This window comes from Oncorhynchus tshawytscha, linkage group LG29 (assembly GCF_018296145.1).
Source record: "Oncorhynchus tshawytscha isolate Ot180627B linkage group LG29, Otsh_v2.0, whole genome shotgun sequence".
In the NCBI taxonomy this organism is placed as follows: Eukaryota; Metazoa; Chordata; class Actinopteri; order Salmoniformes; family Salmonidae; genus Oncorhynchus; species Oncorhynchus tshawytscha.
The window spans coordinates 8814099-8835947 of record NC_056457.1 but is presented as its reverse complement, the minus strand read 5'-3'; the positions used below and the strand labels follow the sequence as shown (position 1 = coordinate 8835947).

General features: G+C 43.2%; 1 protein-coding gene across 2 annotated transcripts in view; it reads right to left on the bottom strand.

The window, feature by feature from the left end:
* The window catches only part of dlgap1b (discs, large (Drosophila) homolog-associated protein 1b), a 279478-nt gene that overhangs the window by 85482 nt on the left and 172147 nt on the right, over window positions 1-21849 (bottom strand). For both annotated transcript variants that reach the window (XM_024393091.1, XM_024393093.2), the window contains exons 5-6: window positions 6720-6900; window positions 941-1193 (exon numbers count right to left, since the gene is read on the bottom strand). In XM_024393091.1, the coding sequence (XP_024248859.1) occupies window positions 941-1193; window positions 6720-6900 (434 nt within the window). The remainder of the gene's footprint in view (window positions 1-940; window positions 1194-6719; window positions 6901-21849) is intronic.

Genomic DNA, 21849 nt, shown 5'->3' with positions numbered 1-21849 from the left:
CTAGACCAACACTCTAACCACTAGGCTGCCCTGCCACCCCAATGCAAGATGGTGAATTTTTATGGAGGAAAAAATAGACAAAGTAAACTCGGAACGCCACCACCACTCAACATCAATACTGCATGCAGCCCATGCACTAATGTTCTAGTTCAATGCTTTACTGGACGAGAGGCAGAGCGCTAAAATAAGGGCCCCATACAGACTTCGATCTGCAGGAACAATCTCTTAAAGGTAGGCCCAGTAGAGATACAGACACAGTTCTGCACAGAGGAGATCTAATATTTATAAGGTGATGTTCTGAGGCTTTGTGTGTGTGTGTGTGTGTGTGTGTGTGTGTGTGTGTGTGTGTGTGTGTGTGTGTGTGTGTGTGTGTGTGTGTGTGTGTGTGTGTGTGTATGTGTGTGTGTGTGTGTGTGTGTATGTGTGTGTGTGTGTGTGTGTGTGTGTGTGTGTGTGTGTGTGTGTGTGTGTGCCCTTTGCAATCCCAACTCCTCTTGCCCACTGCTGAGATGTCTACAGTATGAAAGACGAGCTGTGCTGTATGGACTAAGCTGTCAGTGTATTTACACATGCAACGCTAATCCAATTGATGTCCCTTTACATTAGCAGTGCAATAGTACATGCATAATGCATTATATACATGTCTATGTATAATACACGAGCAATTGTATTAGTATCAAATTATACAATTATGTACTCTCATTTTGCTCATCTTTATCAAGAGATCCAATCATTCCGGACCGCACTGTACATTGTATACATGTCCTATGCAAATTTGGACAAATACTGTACGTATGCATGGTTTCAATACTGCATGTGTTGTACCTAGAGTCTGGGTTGAACTGCTAGGTAGCTAAAGTTTTGTTGTATCGCTATGGCACATAATGTGTGTGTTTGTGTGTGTACAGTGTGAGTGAGTGTGTGAGTGTGTGTGACTGACCTGTGCTGCTCTGGATGGTCCTAACGGTGGTGGTCGTCCGGGGGGGTGGGATAGCCCTCATGTTGCCCCCCACCATGCCCTCCTCATCTTGGGAGCAAGAACCCTTCTCGATTGCACGGACGTAGCTGTGGCTTCGCATACGGAAGCAGCCCGACATGGGGAGGTCCAGGGCATCCACCGCCTGGGACTCCATCTCACTGAAGACGGACTCGCACACTGCTTCGATCTGCCCGTTTACCTCCAACTCGCTCACCTGCAGGGGGGCAACAGACCCGCACATACAGGAAATGGGGAAACACAGGTTAGAGAGACCTACGCCAGCACGAAGCCCCACTTCTCCCCAGAGAGAAGCCTTGTACACAAGGGTTGAAAGTATATTCAGGGATTTTGAGGAATCCAAAAGACACAAAGAAATGTACAAAACAATCGGACAAAGTACTTAGTGCAGAGGGGAGGAAAGTTGTGGGGTGAAAGTTCACGGGCCATCCAAGTACAGTGGTGTAGGGGTGTGTCGGCAAAACACATAGGAAGGGTGTATGTGTCTCTCCATGTCTACAGGAGGGAAAACTCACAACTTGTCTAAACAAGTGTCACAACATTGGAGAACTAAACTAAGGGAAAGTGTGTGTAGTGATTGTATTGTCTTCATAGTCTCCGACAGCACTCCACACAAACCAAAAGTGTCCAAGGTGGACTTTTATTCTTCTAGCCTACTAGATTTGCATGGAAGGAGAAAAGAGGGAGCATGGGAGATGTAGGGTACCTGGGTGAATTGTGACCGGGGGTTTAGCAGGATATGAAGGAGAGGAGGGAGGAAGACTTGACTGGGTGCTTGGATTGGATTGTTGGATTGGGGGCAGGTGATTGGCGGGAGAGGGCTGCAGAACATGTGTGGTAGATAGGAAGAGAGCTTGTGTGGTGTTAGATATATAATGTCATAGATAGGAAAGGAGCTGATAGAGAGCTGTGAGCCTTCAGGGCCTTCTGTCATTTAGTCTAAGGCTATGGTGTGACCACCATCTCTCAGTGACTCATACGCAGACATACTCATGTGCATTTGCACGGTCATTTTAAAAAATCATGCTTGCTCAAAACCACTCCCATCATTATCAAATTTCCCAGAATGCACTATTGCAGGTTGATTTTCTTAAGTGTCTGTTTCAATACCTGCGTTTACATGTACTTTGATTGGTTGATTTATCTTATGCTACACTAACAACATGCAATTTTCTAAACTAATTCAATCTGTTAGTAGTTGGACTTACTGAGATGGCTGCTCCAGTTTATAGGGGGACAGGTAGCCTAGCGGTTAAGAGTGCTGGGCCATTTACTGAAAGGTTGCTGTTTCAAATCTCCAAAAATGATCTGTCAATGTGCTCTTGAGCAAGGCACTTAACCCTAATTGCTTCTGTTAGTCGCTCTGGATACATGTGTCTACTAAAATGTACAAATATGATTTAAAGGTAGTTTCAAAATTCAATGTCTCCTACAAAGTTCAGATTGTTGGATATCCCCACTCTGGCTGGATTTCAATAGCAATTACACATCACTTTGCAAACCAGCATAATGTGACTTGCAGGCTTGATGTGGCCTGTAAACCAGGAGTTTCATACCACTGCATTAGCCAACAAAGAAAGACCTTGTCATAAAGAGTTACATTTTAAAGCTAACTTAGACACTCACTTTGGGAAGGCTATATGATTGAAAGCTGTTGAATAAAACAACCATGTGTCTGTCACTAACAAATACAGTCATGGGTGGTAACTACAATTCAAGGCAATGTACACTGGGAAATAAGCAAATAAGTTAGAATAAATGTTCAGGTTGAATTGTAGGTTCACTCAACCTAAAATTCAAAGTTGAGTGAACACACAATTCAACTTATATGGGTTCAGAATATGGGTTCAGCTATAAGCCAAAAGGTTGAGCAAACTCACAATAAAACTGCAGTTGTTGCCTTACAATTTGGCCACTCAGTCTGTCAATGTGCTTTTGAGCAAGGCACTTAAACCCAAGCACGACTCCAACACCATCATTAAGTTTGCTGACGACACAACAATCTGATCACCGACAACGATGAGACAGCCTATAGGGATGAGGTCAGAGACCTGACAGGCCCAGTACGGCCCAGTACATCACTGGGGCAAAGCTTCCTGACATCCAGGACCTTTATAATAGGTGGTGTCAGAGGAAAGCCCTCAAAAATTGTCAAAGACTCCAGTCACCCAAGTCATAGACTGTTTTCTCTGCAATCGCACGGCAAGAGGTACTGGAGCACCAAGTCTAGGACCAAAAGACTCCTTTAACAGCTTTACCCCCAAGCCATAAGACTGCTGAACAACTAATCAAATGGCCACCCGGACTATTTACATTGACACCCCGGCCCCCTCTTTGTTTTTACCCTGCTGCTACTCGCTGTTTATTATCTATGCATAGTCACTTTACAAATTACCTCGACTAACCTGCACATTGACTCGGTACCGTTACCCCCTGTATAGAGCCTCATTATTGTTATGTATGTTTCCTGTGTTACTTTTTGATTGATTTAAAAAAAAATGTTTTACTTGAGTTTATTTAGTAAATATTGAATTAACTCTCTTTCTTGAACTGCATTGTTGGTTAAGGGCTTGTAAGTAAGCATTTCACGGTAAGGTCTACAGCCATTGCATTTTATTAGCATTTTATTAGAATTTAACGTTGAATCAACTTCAATGCTATTTACCTCCACCTGTCCCACTTTCAGTCTTTCTCTGTCTACTCCTGTTTCTAATCAGTCTAAATAAAGCACTGAAAAAAAATGAATGTGGAATTCACCCCCCCAAAAATATTCTCCACTTGCCCTCATCATCAATCAATATTTAGGCTATAAATCATTTGCATTTCTTAATCATTTGATTGTATGAGCGATTTTTTTTGTGACTGTGTTTTGATGGAGCCTTTGTCATGCACTGAAACCCCACAATGTTGTTTTCACAACACTCTTTTAAATCACAAATATTCAGATTTAAGAAACACTTCGGGTTCAGAAAACTTGTTTGCTCACCTCCTTAACACAAGGACATATGAGCAGATGCTGAAGGTCTACTTTATAAAGCGTGCCACCAGTGCACATGGCAGTAATTGCTTTTAAACAACGGCTGTGAAGCATTACTGTGGCGAGAGACATAAATCACACTGGTTTTCCAAGGTGTGCTATGAGAATTAAGCATCTAGCAGGAAACAATGTATGTTGTATTACACGAAACAGAGCATTCGCCATTAGCTGATCTGCTAATGACCAGTGGTGGCTAGAGTTAAGTGGATGGCACGGTATCAAACACATGGTTTCCATAGGGATCTTGAGTGGCACAGCGGTCTAAGGCACTGCATTTCAGTGCTAGAGGTGTTACTACAGACCCTGGTTTGATTCCAGCCTGTATCACAACCGACCGTGATTAGGAGTCCCATAAGGCGGCGCACAACCGGCCCAGGTTTGGCCGGGGTAGGCAGTCATTGTAAATAAGAATTTGTTCTTTTTTTCTTTCTTTAACCAGGTAGGCCAGTTGAGAACAAGTTCTCATGTACAACTGGGACTTGGCCAAGATAAAGCAAAGCAGTGCAACACAAACAACACAGAGTTACACATGGGATAAATGAATGGACAGTCAATAACACAATAGGAAAGTCTATATAGAGTGTGTGCAAATGTAGTAAGATTAGGGAAGTAAAGGCAATAAATAGGCCATAGTGGTGAAATAATTACAATTTAACAATTAAACACTGGAATGATAGATGTGCAGAAGATAAATGTGCAAGTAGAGACACTGGGGTGCAAAAGAGCAACAGAAAAAAATAACAATATGAGGATGAGGTAGTTGGATTGGCTATTTACAGATCGGCTGTGTACAGGTGCAATGATCGGTAAGCTGCTCTGACAGCTGATGCTTAAACTTAGTGAGGGAGAGATAAGAATCCAGCTTCAGTGATTTTTGCAATTCGTTCCAGTCATTGGCAGCAGAGAACTGGAAGGAAAGGTGGCCAAAAGTGGAGTTGGCTTTGGGGATGACCAGTTAAATATACCTGCTGGAGCGCGTGCTACGGGCGGGTGCTGCTATGGTGACCAGTGAGCTGAGATAAGGCGGGGCTTTACCTAGCAAAGACTTACAGATGACCTGGAGCCAATGGGTTTGGCGACAAATATGAAGCGAGGGCCAGCCAACGAGAGCATACAGGTCACAGTGGTGGGTAGTATATGGGGCTTTGGTGACAAAACGGATGGCACTGTAATAGACTGCATCCTGTTTGCTGAGTAGAGTGTTGGAGGCTATTTTGTAAATGAGTCAAGGATCGGTAGGATAGTCAGTTTTACGAGGGTATGTTTGGCAGCATGAGTGAAGGATGCTTTGTTGCAAAATAGGAAGCAAATTCTAGATTTAATTTTGGATTGGAGATGCTTAATGTGAGTCTGGAAGGAGAGTTTACAGTCTAACCAGACACCTAGGTATTTGTAGTTGTCCACATATTCTAAGTCAGAACCGTCCAGAGTAGTGATGCTAGACGGGTGGGCAGGTGTGGGCAGCGATCGGTTGAAGAGCATGCATTTAGTTTTACTTGCATTTAAGAGCAGTTGGAGGCCACGGAAGGAGTGTTGTATGGCATTGAAGCTTGTCTGGAGGTTTTTTAACACAGTGTCCAAAGAAGGGCCAGAAGTATACAGAATGGTGTCGTCTGCGTAGAGGTGGATCAGAGAATCACCAGCAGCAAGAGCGACATCATTGATGTATACAGAGAAAAGAGTCGGCTCGAGAATTGAACCTTGTGGCACCCCCATAGAGACTGTCAGAGGTCCGGACAACAGGCCCTCCGATTTGACACACTGAACTCTATCTGAGAAGTAGTTGGTGAACCAGGTGAGGCAGTCATTTGAGAAACCAAGGCTGTTGAGTCTGCCGATAAGAATGCGGTGATTGACAGAGTCGAAAGCCTTGGCCAGGTCGATGAAGACGGCTGCACAGTATTGTCTCTTCTATTGATGGCGGTTATGATATCGTTTAGGACCTTGAGCGTGGCTGAGGTGCACCCATGACCAGCTCGGAAACCAGATTGCATCGCGGAAAAGGTATGGTGGGATTCGAAATGGTCGGTGATCTGTTTGTTAACTTGGCTTTCGAAGACTTTAGAAAGGCACTGACTTGCCTCGTTAAAAAAAAAAAAAAATATATATATATATATATATATATAAATATATATATATATATATATGTGTTTGGTACCATTTTATTTATTCCGTCAAGCCATTACAATGAGCCATTCTCCCTTTAACAGCCTCCAGTACTTAGGACAACCCCGCAGTCCATGTGCAGTCCTAGCTGTTGAAAATGAAAGCAGTCCTGTTTCAGCTCTAATGAGAGAGCCTAATTGGAATATTTCTCTATGTGTGTCATTGGAGTCTACAGAGGAGGAATTAACAGACAGACAGGATGATGGGGGGGCTGTATTTCTAATTAGTGCTGTGAATTTTACTCTGATCATCAGACCTGAAGAAAACAACACCCAAATGTTTAGAGATGGTTTGGTTTAATTAGCTGCTCTGATTGGATTGTTGCTGAATGATTGTTTGATTGATGACTGGTTTGGGGTTGGATTGTGTTTGGTTTGGGCTTGATTTGGGCTTGATTTGGGCTTTTTCAATGGTTCTTTTGGGTTGTTTCCTCTCCCCTGCTACCGTTGGGAGTAAGTAAGGACAGGAGACAGTTAGGGGATAGGACAGGGGGAGGTACGCGCCCCCAGGAGCACCAACCTGGCTGATGGTGCTCATGGCTCTCATGTAGCTCTCATTTCGCGAGCGGAATTTGGGCGAGGCCAGGAGCCCTGCCGGGTCCAAGCTGTCCAGGCTTCTATTGATGGAAACCTCACTCACCGCCCGCAGGTAGCTGTGGCTCCGGATCTGCAACTTGGGAGAATGCGAGTCAGTGGAGATCCTGCAGTAAGACAGAGAGAGAGACAGAGAGGGTTGGAGAGAGATAGAGAGAGAAGGGGGGATATGCATGAGAGACAGCATCATGCATCTTCAATCGCTTCAATCTTCAACCGCTTCAGGACCAGCCCATATCTAATCAACAAGCATATTGTCTCAGAAGCTGCGAACGTCCTTGGAATATCTTTTGATTCGCACGATAAAGTGGAGAAAAATGACTCTGATCCATATAAGTAGTGGGGAGATGTGTGTGAAGGGGGTGGAGGAGAGAGATTAACACGCAGACACGTGTGCACACACACACACACCCCCAAACACACACACACAAACACACACAGCTCTCCCGCAGAGGAAGCTGAAGGGTGAGCTCATTAGCCCTCATCTGCAGGCACCAAGCAGGTGGGATATCCTTCAGCACCTTCACACCTGTGTGTGTGTGTGTGTGTGTGTGTGGGTCCACAAATTAAACTCCACATGCATTTTGGTGTTATGCAACCTGTGAAAAGTAAATAGCTTACCTTCTTTCTACGAGAAATGATATCATTACAACGGCATTGGACAGACAACATAAACATCAAACAGACAACATAATATTAACACATGCAATGAAGTGAATGTGTAGAAAGTTGAATTGTTTTTCAAACAGGACACACATAATCGCACATGAACACACACACACATAAACACACACACACATAAACACACACACACATAAACACACACACACATGAACACACACACACATAAACACACACACACATAAACACACACACACATAAACACACACACACATGAACACACACACACATGAACACACACACACATAAACACACACACACATGAACACACACACACATAAACACACACACACATGAACACACACACACATAAACACACACACACATAAACACACACACACATAAAACACACACACACATGAACACACACACACATAAACACACACACACATAAACACACACACACATGAACACACACACACATGAACACACACACACATAAACACACACACACATAAACACACACACACATAAACACACACACACATAAACACACACACACATAAACACACACACACATGAACACACACACACATGAACACACACACACATAAACACACACACACATAAACACACACACACATAAACATACACACACATGAACACACACACACATAAACACACACACACATAAACACACACACACATGAACACACACACACATAAACACACACACACATGAACACACACACACATGAACACACACACACATAAACACACACACACATGAACACACACACATAAACACACACACACATAAACACACACACACATAAACACACACACACATGAACACACACACACATAAACACACACACACATAAACACACACACACATAAACACACACACACATGAACACACACACACACATAAACACACACACACACATAAACACACACACACATGAACACACACACACACATGAACACACACACACACATGAACACACACACACACATGAACACACACACACACATAAACACACACACACACATGAACACACACACACACATGAACACACACACACACATAAACACACACACACACATGAACACACACACACACATAAACACACACACACACATAAACACACACACACATGAACACACACACACACATGAACACACACACACACATGAACACACACACACACATGAACACACACACACACATAAACACACACACACACATAAACACACACACACATGAACACACACACACACATGAACACACACACACACATAAACACACACACACATCCTCTCTCTCTCCTGTGACTCTCTCCCTCCAGGTCCAGTCTGTCTTAATTATGTATCGCCTCCTTAAAATAGAGCGTGGTTACCACGGCGAAGCAAACCCGATTACTCATTCTTGGATGGATGGAACATGGGGCGAAAGATGGGCACACGGGGACTGGTGCAGTGAGGGGTGGAGACAGAGGAGACAGAGGAAGAGGGGAGAGAGGGGAATGGGTAAAAAGGGGTGAGACAAGGGATGAGAGTGGGAAAGAGAAGGGTCATCGGGATGGAGAGCGGAATAAGAGGAATACACATTCACATTGAGGGAAAGTTGGAATGAGAGAAGGGGACAGAAACTTGATCTAAATGTATTTCGATACAGTGTGATCTCTTTTAATACACTCTAAAACTCAACGATATTGACAGGATTGGACTGGGGGTCTATGAAGACCACAGGACCTCTATCCCTCCACGGTCTCCATCCATCTGCTGACTGATCAACCCCTGTGGGACTGATTACCATCAGGAACATGTTTACTGTGTCCGACCAAATGCAAGAGCCTGCCTGCCTGCAATCACCACGACCTCAAAGGGGGTCGTGTTATCCTGGAGAAGCCCAGTGGAACAGGTCTGCTTTAATGAACACATGCTACTCAGTACGCCTAAGGCCCTGTGTGTGTGTGTGTGTGTGTGTGTGTGTGTGTGTGTGTGTGTGTGTGTGTGTGTGTGTGTACAATCCTCCATAACAGAACAACAAGCTGTGTTATGTACGTCACTCTCTCTCTCCTTCTTGCTCTCTCTTTCTCCTTCTTGCTCTCTCTCTCTCTCTCTCTATTTCTCTCTCTCTCTCCTTCTGTCTCTCTCTCCCTCTGTCTCTTTCTCTCTCTGTTTCTTTCTCTCCTCCTCTCTGTGATTACATTATGTTGTTATTATAATGCATTATGTTATTCAGGAAGTCTGTTTCCGTCAAAATAGAATGATGAAGAAATTTGAAATCTAGGCCAGGAGTAAATTAGTTTTAGTATAGTATGTCATTATTTCTCACCAAATGCCTGTTTTTTATCTTTGGCTAGAAAATAATAATCCTCACAATTTAGACTACGTTTTTATTTATGGGTTTAATCGACCCAGAAATTGGCATTGTGTTCTGGCCCTGTCTGTGGGTATCATCGGATGGGGCCACAGTGTCTCCTGACCCCTCCTGTCTCAGCCTCCAGTATTTATGCTGCAGTAGTTTATGTGTCGGGGGGCTAGGGTCAGTTTGTTATATCTGGAGTACTTCTCCTGTCTTATCCGGTGTCCTGTGTGAATTTAAGTGTGCGTTCTCTAATTCTCTCTTTCGCTCTTTCTTTCTTTCTTTCTTTCTTTCTCTCTCTCGGAGGACATGAGCCCTAGGACCATGCCTCAGGACTACCTGGCATGATGACTCCTTGCTGTCCCCAGTCCACCTGGCCGTACTGCTGCTCCAGTTTCAACTGTTCTGCCTGGGGCTATGGAACCCTGACCTGTTCACCGGACGTGCTACCTGTCCCAGACCTGCTGTTTTCAACTCTCTAGAGACAGCAGGAGCGGTAGAGATACTCTAAATGATCGGCTATGAAAAGCCAACTGACGTTTACTCCTGAGGTACTGACCTGTTGCACTCTCGACAACTACTGTGATTATTATTATTTGACCATGCTGGTCATTTATGAACATTTGAATGATATCTTTACATTAAAAACCAAAGTCTATTAGAATTCCAGTCATTCCAATAAATGTTATACCTGATATACCTTATACCTTATATACTTGATCTTCAAGAATAGCACTTGAAAATTTGGAAGTATAGATTAGCCAAATTGTTTTACCTGAGCATGACCCCAAAACTAAGGATTTATAAGCCAGCTCTACTCTGTTGTTTTTTATTGTCATTGATTCGAGTTGAAAAATAAATCCTTTGCTCATGGAATTACATGCTTTGCCAAGAGTTTGCAAAGCTGTCATCAAAGCAAAGGGTGGTGTCACGCCCTGGTCAAAGTATTTTGTGTGTATTCGTGTTACGTTTGTTTGATTAAACATGGATCGCAATCTACACGCTGCATTTTGGTCCGACTCTCCTTCACCACAAGAGAACCGTAACAGAATCACCCACCACCAACGGACCAAGCAGCGTGTCAACAGGCAGGAGCAGCCCAAAGAGGAGATGCGCTATAAGGAGTTCTGGACATGGGAGGAAATCCTAAACGGAGAAGGACCCTGGGCTCAGCCTGGAGAATATCGCCGCCCCAAAGAAGAACTGGAGGCGGCGAAAACGGAGAGATCGCCGGTATGAGGAGGCAGCACGGCGACTCGGAAGGAAGCCTGTGAGTCAGCCCCAAAAATGTCTTGGGGGGGGGCTCAGGGAGAGTGTGGCAGAGTCAGGAGTCAGACCTGAGCCAACTCTCCCTGTTTATCGTGAGGAGCCAAGGAGGAGACCAGAACCAGAGCCGGTGTTGGAGATGAGCGAAACAGAGACTGTGAAGGAGTTAATGGGGAAATTGGAGGAGAGAGAAATGAGGGAGTTGCTGTGTTGGTGCTTTTTGCATGGAATTCGCCCGACGGAACGTGTCGGGGATTTGATGGCACCTGGGTTAGCGCTCCATACTCGTCCTGAGGTGCGTGTTAGTCGGCTGGTGAGGTTGGTGCCAGCCTCACGCACCAGGCCTCCTGTGCACATCCCTAGCCTTGCACGTCCTGTGCCAGCACTGCTCTCAAGATCTCCAGTACGCCTTCACGGTCTAGCCCATCCTGTGCCACCTCCACACTCCAGCCCTCCGGTAGCAGCTCCCCGCACCAGGCTTCCTGTGCATGTTCTCGGTTCAGTACCACCAGTACCAGCACCACGCATCAGGCCTACAGTGCGCCTCGCCTCTCCAGCGCTGCCGGAGCCTTTCTCCTCTCCTGCGCTGCCGGAGTCTCCCGGCTGTTCAGCGCAGCCAGAGCCTTTCTCCTCTACAGCGCTGCTGGAGTCTCCCGCCTGTTCAGCGCAGCCAGAGCCTCTCTCCTCTCCTGCGCTGCCGGAGTCTCCCGCCTGTTCAGCGCAGCCAGAGCTGCCAGCCTGCATGGAGCAGCCAGAGCTGCCAGCCTGCATGGAGCAGCCAGAGCTGCCAGCTGGCATGGAGCAGCCAGAGCTGCCAGTCTGCAAGGAGCTGCCAGTCTGCAAGGAGCTGCCAGTCTGCACGGAGCTGCCAGTCTGCAAGGAGCTGTCAGTCTGCACGGAGCTGTCAGTCTGCAAGGAGCTGTCAGTCTGCAAGGAGCTGCCAGTCTGTAAGGAGCTGCCAGTCTGCAAGGAGCTGCCAGTCTGCACGGAGCCGCCAGAGCTGCCAATTTGTAAGAAGCCGCCAGAGCTGTCAGCCTACATGGAGCAGCCAGAGCCGCCAGTCAGCGTGGAGCAGCCAGAGCTGCCAGTCAGCATGGAGCAGCCAGATCTTTCAGTCTGCCAGGATCCGCCAGTCAGCCAGACTCTTCCAGATCTGCCAGTCAGCCAGACTCTTCCAGATCCGCCAGTCAGCCAGACCCTTCCAGATCTGCTAGTCAACCAGACTCTTCCAGATCTGCCAGTCAACCAGACTCTTCCAGATCTGCCACTCAACCAGACTCTTCCAGATCTGCCAGTCAGCCAGACTCTTCCAGATCTGCCAGTCAACCAGACTCTTCCAGATCTGCTAGTCAACCAGACTCTTCCAGATCTGCTAGTCAACCAGACTCTTCCAGATCCGCCAGTCAGCCGGGATCTGCCAGAACTGCCAGTCGGCCAGGATCTGCCAGTCGGCCAGTATCCGCCAGTCAGCCAGGATCCGCCAGTCAGCCAGGATCTGCCAGATCCGCCAGTCAGCCAGGATCTGCCAGATCCGCCAGTCAGCCAGGATCTGCCAGTCAGCCGGGATCTGCCAGTCAGCCAGGATCTGCCGAAACCACCAGCCAGCCAGGATCTGGTAGATTTATCTACATGCCTGAGCTTCCTCTCACTCCTGAGCTTCCTCTCACTCCTGAGCTTCCTCTCACTCCTGAGCTTCCCCACAGTCCCGAGCTGCCTCAGTCCCGAGCTGCCCCTCAGTCCCGATCTGCTCCTCAGTCCAGTGGGTTTCTGGGTGAGGACTACTAGGCCATGGTCGGCGGCGAGGGTGGACTATCCAGGGACGCGAGGAGAGGGGACTAAGACATTAATTGAGTGGGGTCCACGTCCCGCGCCGGAGCCGCCACCATGGACAGACGCCCACCCGGACCTTCCCTATTTGTTTTGAGGTGCGTTCGGGAGTCTGCACCTTAGGGGGGGGGGGTTCTGTCACGCCCTGGTCGAAGTATTTTGTGTTTATCTTTATTTATTTGGTCAGGCCAGGGTGTGGCATGGGTTTTTGTATGTGGTGTGTATATATGGGGGATTGTAGCTAGTGGGGTGTTCTAGATAAGTCTATGGCTGTCTGAAGTGGTTCTCAATCAGAGGCAGGTGTTTATCGTTGTCTCTGATTGGGAACCATATTTAGGCAGCCATATTCTTTGAGTTTGGTGTGGGTGATTGTCCTTAGTGTCTTTGTTCCTGTCGCTGTGTTAGTTGACACAAGTATAGGCTGTTTCGGTTTTCGTTACGTTTATTGTTTTGTAGTGTTTTGTGTGTATTCGTGTTACGTTTGTTTGATTAAACATGGATCGCAATCTACACGCTGCATTTTGGTCCGACTCTCCTTCACCACAAGAGAACCGTAACAGGTGACTACTTTGAAGAATCTAAAATCTAAAATACATTTTGATTTGTTGAACACTTTTTTTGTTTACTACATGATTCCTTATGTGTTATTTCACAGTTTTGATGTCTTCACTATTATTCTACAATGTAGACAATTGTAAAAAGAAAAGAAAAACCCTTGAATGAGTAGGTATGTCCAAACTCTTGACTGGTACTGAATATATAATTTATAAGTCCAAAAATAGATGTAAAAACTCCTTTTAAGTCAATCAAAAGTGTACAAGTTTGAGCATGTGTCCATTAGGCCTATGGATTTTTTTTACCAGCATGAATTAGATTGAGCAATGAAAGCCCCACTTTTATTCCATAGGCTGGGATCTGCACTATGCGGCTGTTGTAAGAGCGCATTTTTCACTGGCTGTCCACCTGTTTCAAAAACAATGATTGATAGGCAGCTTAAACTTCTTGAATTCAACCATTATTGGGTTCAAATACATATTTAGATTTGTGAACAGCCATCCACAACAACCACAATCCGTAAGGCGCATATAGATAAATGAGAGAGCAGCAGTGTGATTCACATCAATGCGTTATGTAGATATCAATAATAAGTGATATCCGTATCGCCGTAGACGACACCACTGCTGTCATCCTCACCTCCAAGCGTTTATTCAAGTTGGATAATCTTTGGCCAACAGCAGTCGCACCATTGGAAGACAGATTGGACTGTAGCCTACAAAAGCCTATTCCTGCTCTTTTCCCGCGATCCATCAAACCCATTTGATGTGTCATCATAGTGGTCTCTGACTTGTGGTCAGACCCTCTCAGGTGGAACAAACTTAAACTTGCGCCTTTTTTCAATGCTGATTTGAATGTCATTGAGAAAACAGAGAAGTGTCAAAGATGTTTTTCCGCAAACATCCTTTCTGAATTTAAAAGTAATGCTCTAAGTAATCATCTAGTTTTTCAAAAGTACATTTAATCTGATTACAATTTTTTGCTGGTAACGTAAAGGATTACAGTTACCGTTTAAAAAAAAACATGTAATCCAATACTCCCCAACCCTGCCTAAATGGTACACTATTCCTTATATAGTGTCCTATATCTGACCCATAGGGCTCTGATCAAAAGTAGTGCACTATATAGGGAATAGGGTTCACCTTTCCTATAACTGTAAAATAAATATGGTTATATTTAGTGACAGCACAATATTGGCTGTCGACAGAGAGACTTTTCTCCTAAACGTCCACTGAGCGGTGCAGAGTCGCCATTCAAATGTGTGCAGACTCATTACAACTTTAAGTACGATTTTGTCCGTCTGTGTTTCAATTCCACAAATGTATTTTTTTTTTTTAAATAACTTGAGCTCTATAAATCCACCTGAGAACATCACTGCGAGATTAAACTGCTATTGTTGCATCTGCTAAACTCCCTCATTTCATATGCGCTATTGCATGCGCAGCTGACACAGGAAATCGTTCCTTTGCCTGGATAGGCCTGAAAATGTGGCATGTCGCTCCCTATGCAAATAAACACTGCAATAGTGCGTAAGTATCGGGACAAGCAGCGCTTTTCGGTAGTTTAAGGCAATTTGATGTTGTGTCGTTCAAAGAGTGTGCTGTACACAGAACTATAAGTCGGAACTAGTCCAGAACCGCTCAAAGTCCCCTACAATTGGGGACTTAACATCTAAGAGTTAACATTCAGGCGCTAGTGAAAGTCTCCACACCCCTTCCACAGTCTTCACATTTTGCTGCTAAAATTTTTTATCTAAAAAGGGAATTCATTCGTTTTTTTCCCTATCTATCTTTACCACCTAGTCCACATTTTCAAAGTGAGAGAAAAATTATAAAACATTTCCAAATGAATTATGTCTTCACAACCCAGAGTTAATGTAAAACTTTTGCGGAAGCACCTTTGGCAGCCATTACAGCGCTGAATCATTTTCAATAAGATTCTACCAACTTTGCACAATTCTTTAGGGTAACATTTATCCATTGTTTTTGTCAAAATTGCTCAAGCTCATTAAATTTGGTTTCGGAGTCATGACAGCAATATTCAATATTCAATAGTCCAACCCAGATTTTCAAACAGATTTAACTCAGGACTGAGATTAGACCATTCAGGAACACTCAACACCTAAGAAAGCCATTCTGGTGTGCCCTGTAGTTGCTGCAACTTTGGAAGGTCTATAGAAGTGCAAGTGATATAAAACACTGAATATTCATTAATATTTATTGTAATGTGTAAATACTTCACCTATTTTTTACGCTATTGTACTGTGTGTCATTACACAGTACTTTCTTTAATACCGTATTTATATTCCAGTAATTGTACTGTAATACAAAATACAGACATATATTTGCCACTGAGATGCCCGTGAGCTACTGTCAAATTCAGTGTACGCAATCAAAACATGGAAAATGTTCGAGACTTTTTCTTTCACTTGGAAAATGTGAAGTAGGTTGTGTACATCAGTCTGAAGAAAATCTCATTGATTCTCTTTTAAAATAGAATTAAGACTGTGCAAAGGGTGTGTAGACTTTCACCTGGCACTGTATAAGCTCTCTGTGTGTGTGTGTGTGTGTGTGTGTGTGTGTGTGTGTGTGTGTGTGTGTGTGTGTGTGTGTGTGTGTGTGTGTGTGTGTGTGTGTGTGTGTGTGTGTGTGTGTGTGTGTGTGTGTGTGTGTGTGTGTGTGTGTGTGTGTGTGTGTATGGCGATGGGAAGAATTTCTATTACATGTATTTGAAATACGTATTTCAATTACTTTTGAATATTTTGTCATATGAATTACACTGGGCTGAACTACAGTCCAATGTATTTTCAAAATACAGTAATTCTGTTATTTGTATTGTCAAAATACAAAATACTTTTCTATACCATTTTAAAAAAAAATGTAGTTCACATTTTGTATCAAAAGTCTGATGGCACTATGGTGTGATAAGAGCATCTGCTAAACTAACTAAATATAAATGAATATGTAAAAATGAACAATTGCAAAGCATGCTGAGTATTATTCTAATGAGCTCCGTCCCGGAACAAGGCCAATACTAATACCCAGTGTGCTTTGCAGTTCATTTTGGTATGTTCATTTTCACATATACATTTACAATTTGGTTATTTAGCAGACACTTATCTAGAGTGACTTGCTCAACTACGTTTCTCCCTGCTGGTCATCTATGAACATTTGAACATCTTGGCCATGTTCTGTTATAATCTCCACCTGGCACAGCCAGAAGAGGACTGGCCCGCCCCTCATCGCCTAGTTCCTCTCTAGGTTTCTTTCTAGGGAGTTTTTCCTAGCCGCTGTTCTTCTACACCTGCATTGCTTGCTGTTTGTGGTTTTAGGCTGGGATTCTGTACAGCCCTTTGTGACAATAGCTGACGTAAGAAGGGCTGTATAAGTATATTTGATTGATTGACTGAAACAACAACATACTGTATCACAGTCATAGCATGTAAAGGTTTTTGTATCCGTTACTGAGAATGTTGTTGCTGTTCGGGCCGGCTACTCGCAAATGTAATTTTGTGTTGTAAAATACAAAACACATGCATTTTAATTGAATACATTACAAAATACAATTATATTCTAGTTCATTTTGATACATTGATCTTAATGGTATTTTCCATTCCTGTGTGTGTATGCGTGCGTGCTTGCTTATAGGCCTATTAAAGTCATTAATTGCCTCTGTGCTGCACCACCGTTCCATAATTGGCGTCGCACAGTGCTCAGCTCTCTCCATAATGATGACTGAGCATCCAGAGTGAGATTCATTGATATTCACCTCATAGAAGCATGTTTATTACAGAATTCATCATTCACTGAACGCAGTGGGAGCAATAACAAACACTTTTATTCTTCTATGTGACGATGCATGTGTCCTCACTGTGGCGTTTCATCGCCAGTCAACATGCCGCACGTACGCACACACAGGGAAGGGCAAAAATGACAAAATACCATAAAGAATATCAACGTCTCAAAATAAACCCAATATTTGCGTTTTGAAATGTATTTAATTAAAATACATGCATTTTGTATTTTCAAACACAGAAATACATTTGCAAGTGGGCGGTCCAAACGGCAACCACATTCTCAGTAACGGTTCAAGATACGTTTTACTTGCTATGACTGTGACATGTTGTTTATCTACTGTACCTTAGTTGAATGCACTGACTGTAAGTCACTCTGGATAAGTGTCTGCTAAATGACCAACATTGAAATATATACATGAAAATGAACATACCAAAATGAACTGCAAAAGCACACTGGGTATTATAATTGGCCTTGCTTCGGGGCAGAGCACATTAGAATACTAGTCATCATGCTTTAGAAAGGTTCATTTTCACATATACATTTAGTTCATTTAGCAGACTCTCTTATCACACCAGAGTGCCATCAGATCTCTGGTACCAATGCAGGATGAAAGGGGGCCATTTGCTACAAAATACATGGGAGTGTACTTCTGCCCAATGTAATACAAACAACAAAATACTCATAAGTAATTGAGATACTTGTAACAGGCTGTGGAGGATGTGCTGTCAGAATGTGTGTCCAGAACGGAAGGAGGAAGTGTTGGGAAAGAGATAAGAGACACGAGATGAATACAATGGAATTACATCATCAAGATTAAGTAGTTGTGTTATGAAGTCATGTGTTTATTGACTATCTCATGTCAATACACTAAAAAAATAAAAGGTGCAAGTTGGAACCAAATAAGGTTACTGAGAGCGATGCCATAGGGGAACCAATTTAGAGTCTTTGAAGAACCATAAATTATTTAATTATTTGAAGAACGAAACAGAAATGTTTTTGCCCTCCAGAAACAGAATTGTAGGGATTTAAGCCTTATTTCCTACTGTGCTTTTCAATATATATTGTTTTGTTGCATTACCAGTACCACCCATGTGTGTGTTTGCTGGTGACATGATTGTTGGATTAATTCATTTTCAATCCTATGGTCTTCACCAAGTGAGATCCTAAGATACTATGTTTCATTAAAATGTCATTCTGAAAAGTAACAGAAATTGCATCAATTAAATAGTTTTTTGAATCTATATACACACATCTCCCTTTTGGCATATCTCTTATGATACAGTTCACAGCAGCACTGATCAATGTGTTGACTTGACGTCTGAGTTTTTAACGAACCCTTCTGTTCCATGCTGGCTGAACACCTAGCTAGCCAGTTACTAGCTAACACCAGACACAGATGAAAGGAGAAACATATAAGTATCTTTGCCATAGATGAATAGGGTCAACTTTTAGTTATATTTGCTGACACCCTACAGTTACATTTTGGCACCAGTAGAGTAGCTATCTAGCTACATAAACCACGCCCCTCTGCAAACATGCCTTCTCCAATGTTGGTCACAAGGCGGTACTTATTTAAAATAGGTAGAGGCGATCATGTTACTATTGGTGTATTCAAATGAGAGTTACGATGATGTCACCTTGTCCCCTTAATTATGAATCCAAGTGTTTGATGTGGGGGAGGGGACCAGTAACTTTATGATCAAACTTGATTAAAACTAGAAGTATAACAGTTGTTAAAATACTTTGAATTTCACCAGGTTCATATATTTATATAGAATGTTTATTTGTTATTACGCATGCTTGCATCCTGGGAATAGGGGAGGGAGTACAATGGCTTGCTAAAGTATTCACCCCCTTGGCATTTGTCCTATTTTGTTGCCTTACAACCTGGAATTAAAATTGATTTTGGGGGGTGTTGTATCATTTGATTTAAGCAACACGAATACCACTTTGAAGATGCACATTTTTTTTTATCGTGAAACAAGAAATACGTTTTTTAAAAACCAGAAAACTTGAGCGTGCATAACTATTCACCCCCCCTCCCAAAGTCAATACTATGTAGGTGCCACCTTTTGCAGCAATTACAGTATTACGGTATGTCTCTATAAGCTTGGCACATCTAGCCACTGGGATTTTTTCCCATTCCTCAAGTCAAAACTGCTCCAGCTCCTTCAGGTTGGATGGGTTTCGCTGGTGTACAGCAATCTTTAAATCATACCACAGATTCTCAATTGGATTGAGGTCTGGGCTTTGACGAGGCCATTCCAAGACATTTAAATGTTTCCCCTTAAACCACTCGAGTGTTGCTATAGCAGTATGCTTAGGATCACTGTCCTGCTGGAAGGTGAACCTCTGTGCCAGTCTCAAATCTCTGGAAGACTGAAACAGGTTTCCCTCAAGAATTTCCCTGTATTTAGTGCCATCTATCATTCCTTCAATTCTGACCAGTTTTCCAGTCCCTGCCGATGAAAAACAGCATGATGCTGCCACCACCATGGGGATGTTGTTCTTGGGGTGATGAGAGGTGTTGGGTTTGCGTCAGACATAGCGTTTACCTTGATGGCCAAAAAGCTTAATTTTAGTCTCATCTGACCAGAGTACCTTCTTCCATATGTTTGGGGAGTCCCCCACATGTCTTGTGGCGAACACCAAACGTGCCTGTTTATTCTTTTCTTTAAGCAATGGCTTTTTTCTGGCCACTCCTCCATAAAGCCCAGCTCTGTGGAGTGTACGGCTTAAAGTGGTCATATGGACAGATACTCCAATCTCTGCTGTGGAGCTTTGCAGCTCCTTCCGGGTTTATCTTTGGTCTCTTTGTTGCCTCTCTGATTAATGCCCTCCTTGCCTGGTCCGTGAGTTTTGGTGGGCAGCCCTCTCTTGGCAGCTTTGTTGTGGTGGCATATTCTTTCAATTTTTTATTAATGGATTTAATGGTGCTCCGTTGAATGTTCAAAGTTTCTGATATTTTTTTATAACCCAACCCTGATCTGTACTTCTCCACAACTTTGTCCCTGACCTGTTTTGAGAGCTCCTTGGTCTTCATGGTGCCTCTTGCTTGGTGGTGCCCCTTGCTTAGTGATGTTGCAGACCCTGGGGCCTTTCAGAACAGGTGTATATATACTGTGATCATGTCACAGATTATGTGACGCAGGTGGACTTTATTTAACTAATTATGTGACTTTTGAAAGTAATTGGTTGCACTAGATCCTTAGGGGCTTCATAGCAAAGGGGGTGAATACGAACATGTATGCATGCACCACTTTTATGTTTTTATTTTTTTTATTTTTTAAATAAGTACTTTTTTTCATTTCACTTCACCAATTTCGACTATTTTGTGTATGTCCATTACAAGAAATCCAAATAAAATCAATTTAAATTACAGGTTGTAATTAAACAAAATAGGAAAAACGCCAAGGGGGGTGAATACTTTCGGAAGACACTGTACTTACATTTTGCCCTGCATGCTCAAATAATTTGATGCACACTTTTAGAGGTAGGAGAGGAAGGCACACTTTTTCTGTCGCCTTCAGATACGTTTGATTCCTTTAAGCACAAAGTCCCGCTAGCGGGACACCATACCTTACCTCTAAGTGTTAATTTAACTCTTTACAGTGTTAACTATTGAATTAACACTAGAAATGTTGAATTGAGAAATAAACACTAGTTAACATGGGCCAATTTGCTGAGTGCTAGGAAAAGAACATCTGCATTTCAAGAACCTTTTAGAATTCTGAAGAACATTAGATGCCACGTCAAGAACCCCACACTTAACTCAAAGGTTATTTATCAGGCAAGAGTTCTCCAAGGAAAAGGAAAAGCCATTAAATAAACTATTTTTCTTTCAGTGTAGAATGGGTGGTCCTGTATCTGTCTGAGCAACTTTGATGTTTTTAACGTTTAAGCAGCTACATGATTACTTTCAGATGTATCTCCATACTGTTGAATTTTTCATGAACACATACAGTGAAAGGACTTTGCTGTTGCGTCAGGAATTGAAGTCTCAACACAGGACTTGAAAATTCTGAAATTCAACTTCTAAACCATGGAAGTTAACAGAGAGAAACGTCTCTTTTAGGGAAGGGAAAATAATTGATGATTGTAATATGTCCATAAATGTCACCTGACTACAGAAACGGACTGGCCAAAGGGCAGTTTGGGTAAATGCCAAATGGATTGGTCCATCTTTATGCCAGTGGGCCTGTCTAAATTGGGGGTTTTGCACATAATTAGCATTATTTGGCTAATAATGGTGGCCTCGAGGGGAAAAAAGAGCCATTGTGAGGGTCTTGAGGGAAAAATGGGCCATTGTGTTAGAAATGCTTGAGCCAATTTCCGGTCCCAGTCTGTCCCTGCCTAGGAGGGTCTGAAGCCATAAAGCAATAATAAATCATGTTGAGTTCCATGCAGAAGGAGAATCCAACCATACACATTAAAGTGCATACTGAGCACAAACATGGAACATGGAATATCAGGGTCATGGATACAAAACATTCCATACAATGTATGTCCCCAAATGGCACCCTACTCATTATTTAGTGTCCATTGGGCTCTGGTAAAAAAATATATATATTTTAAAAAAGTAGTGCACTGTATACTGTACGAATCAATTGCTCCAA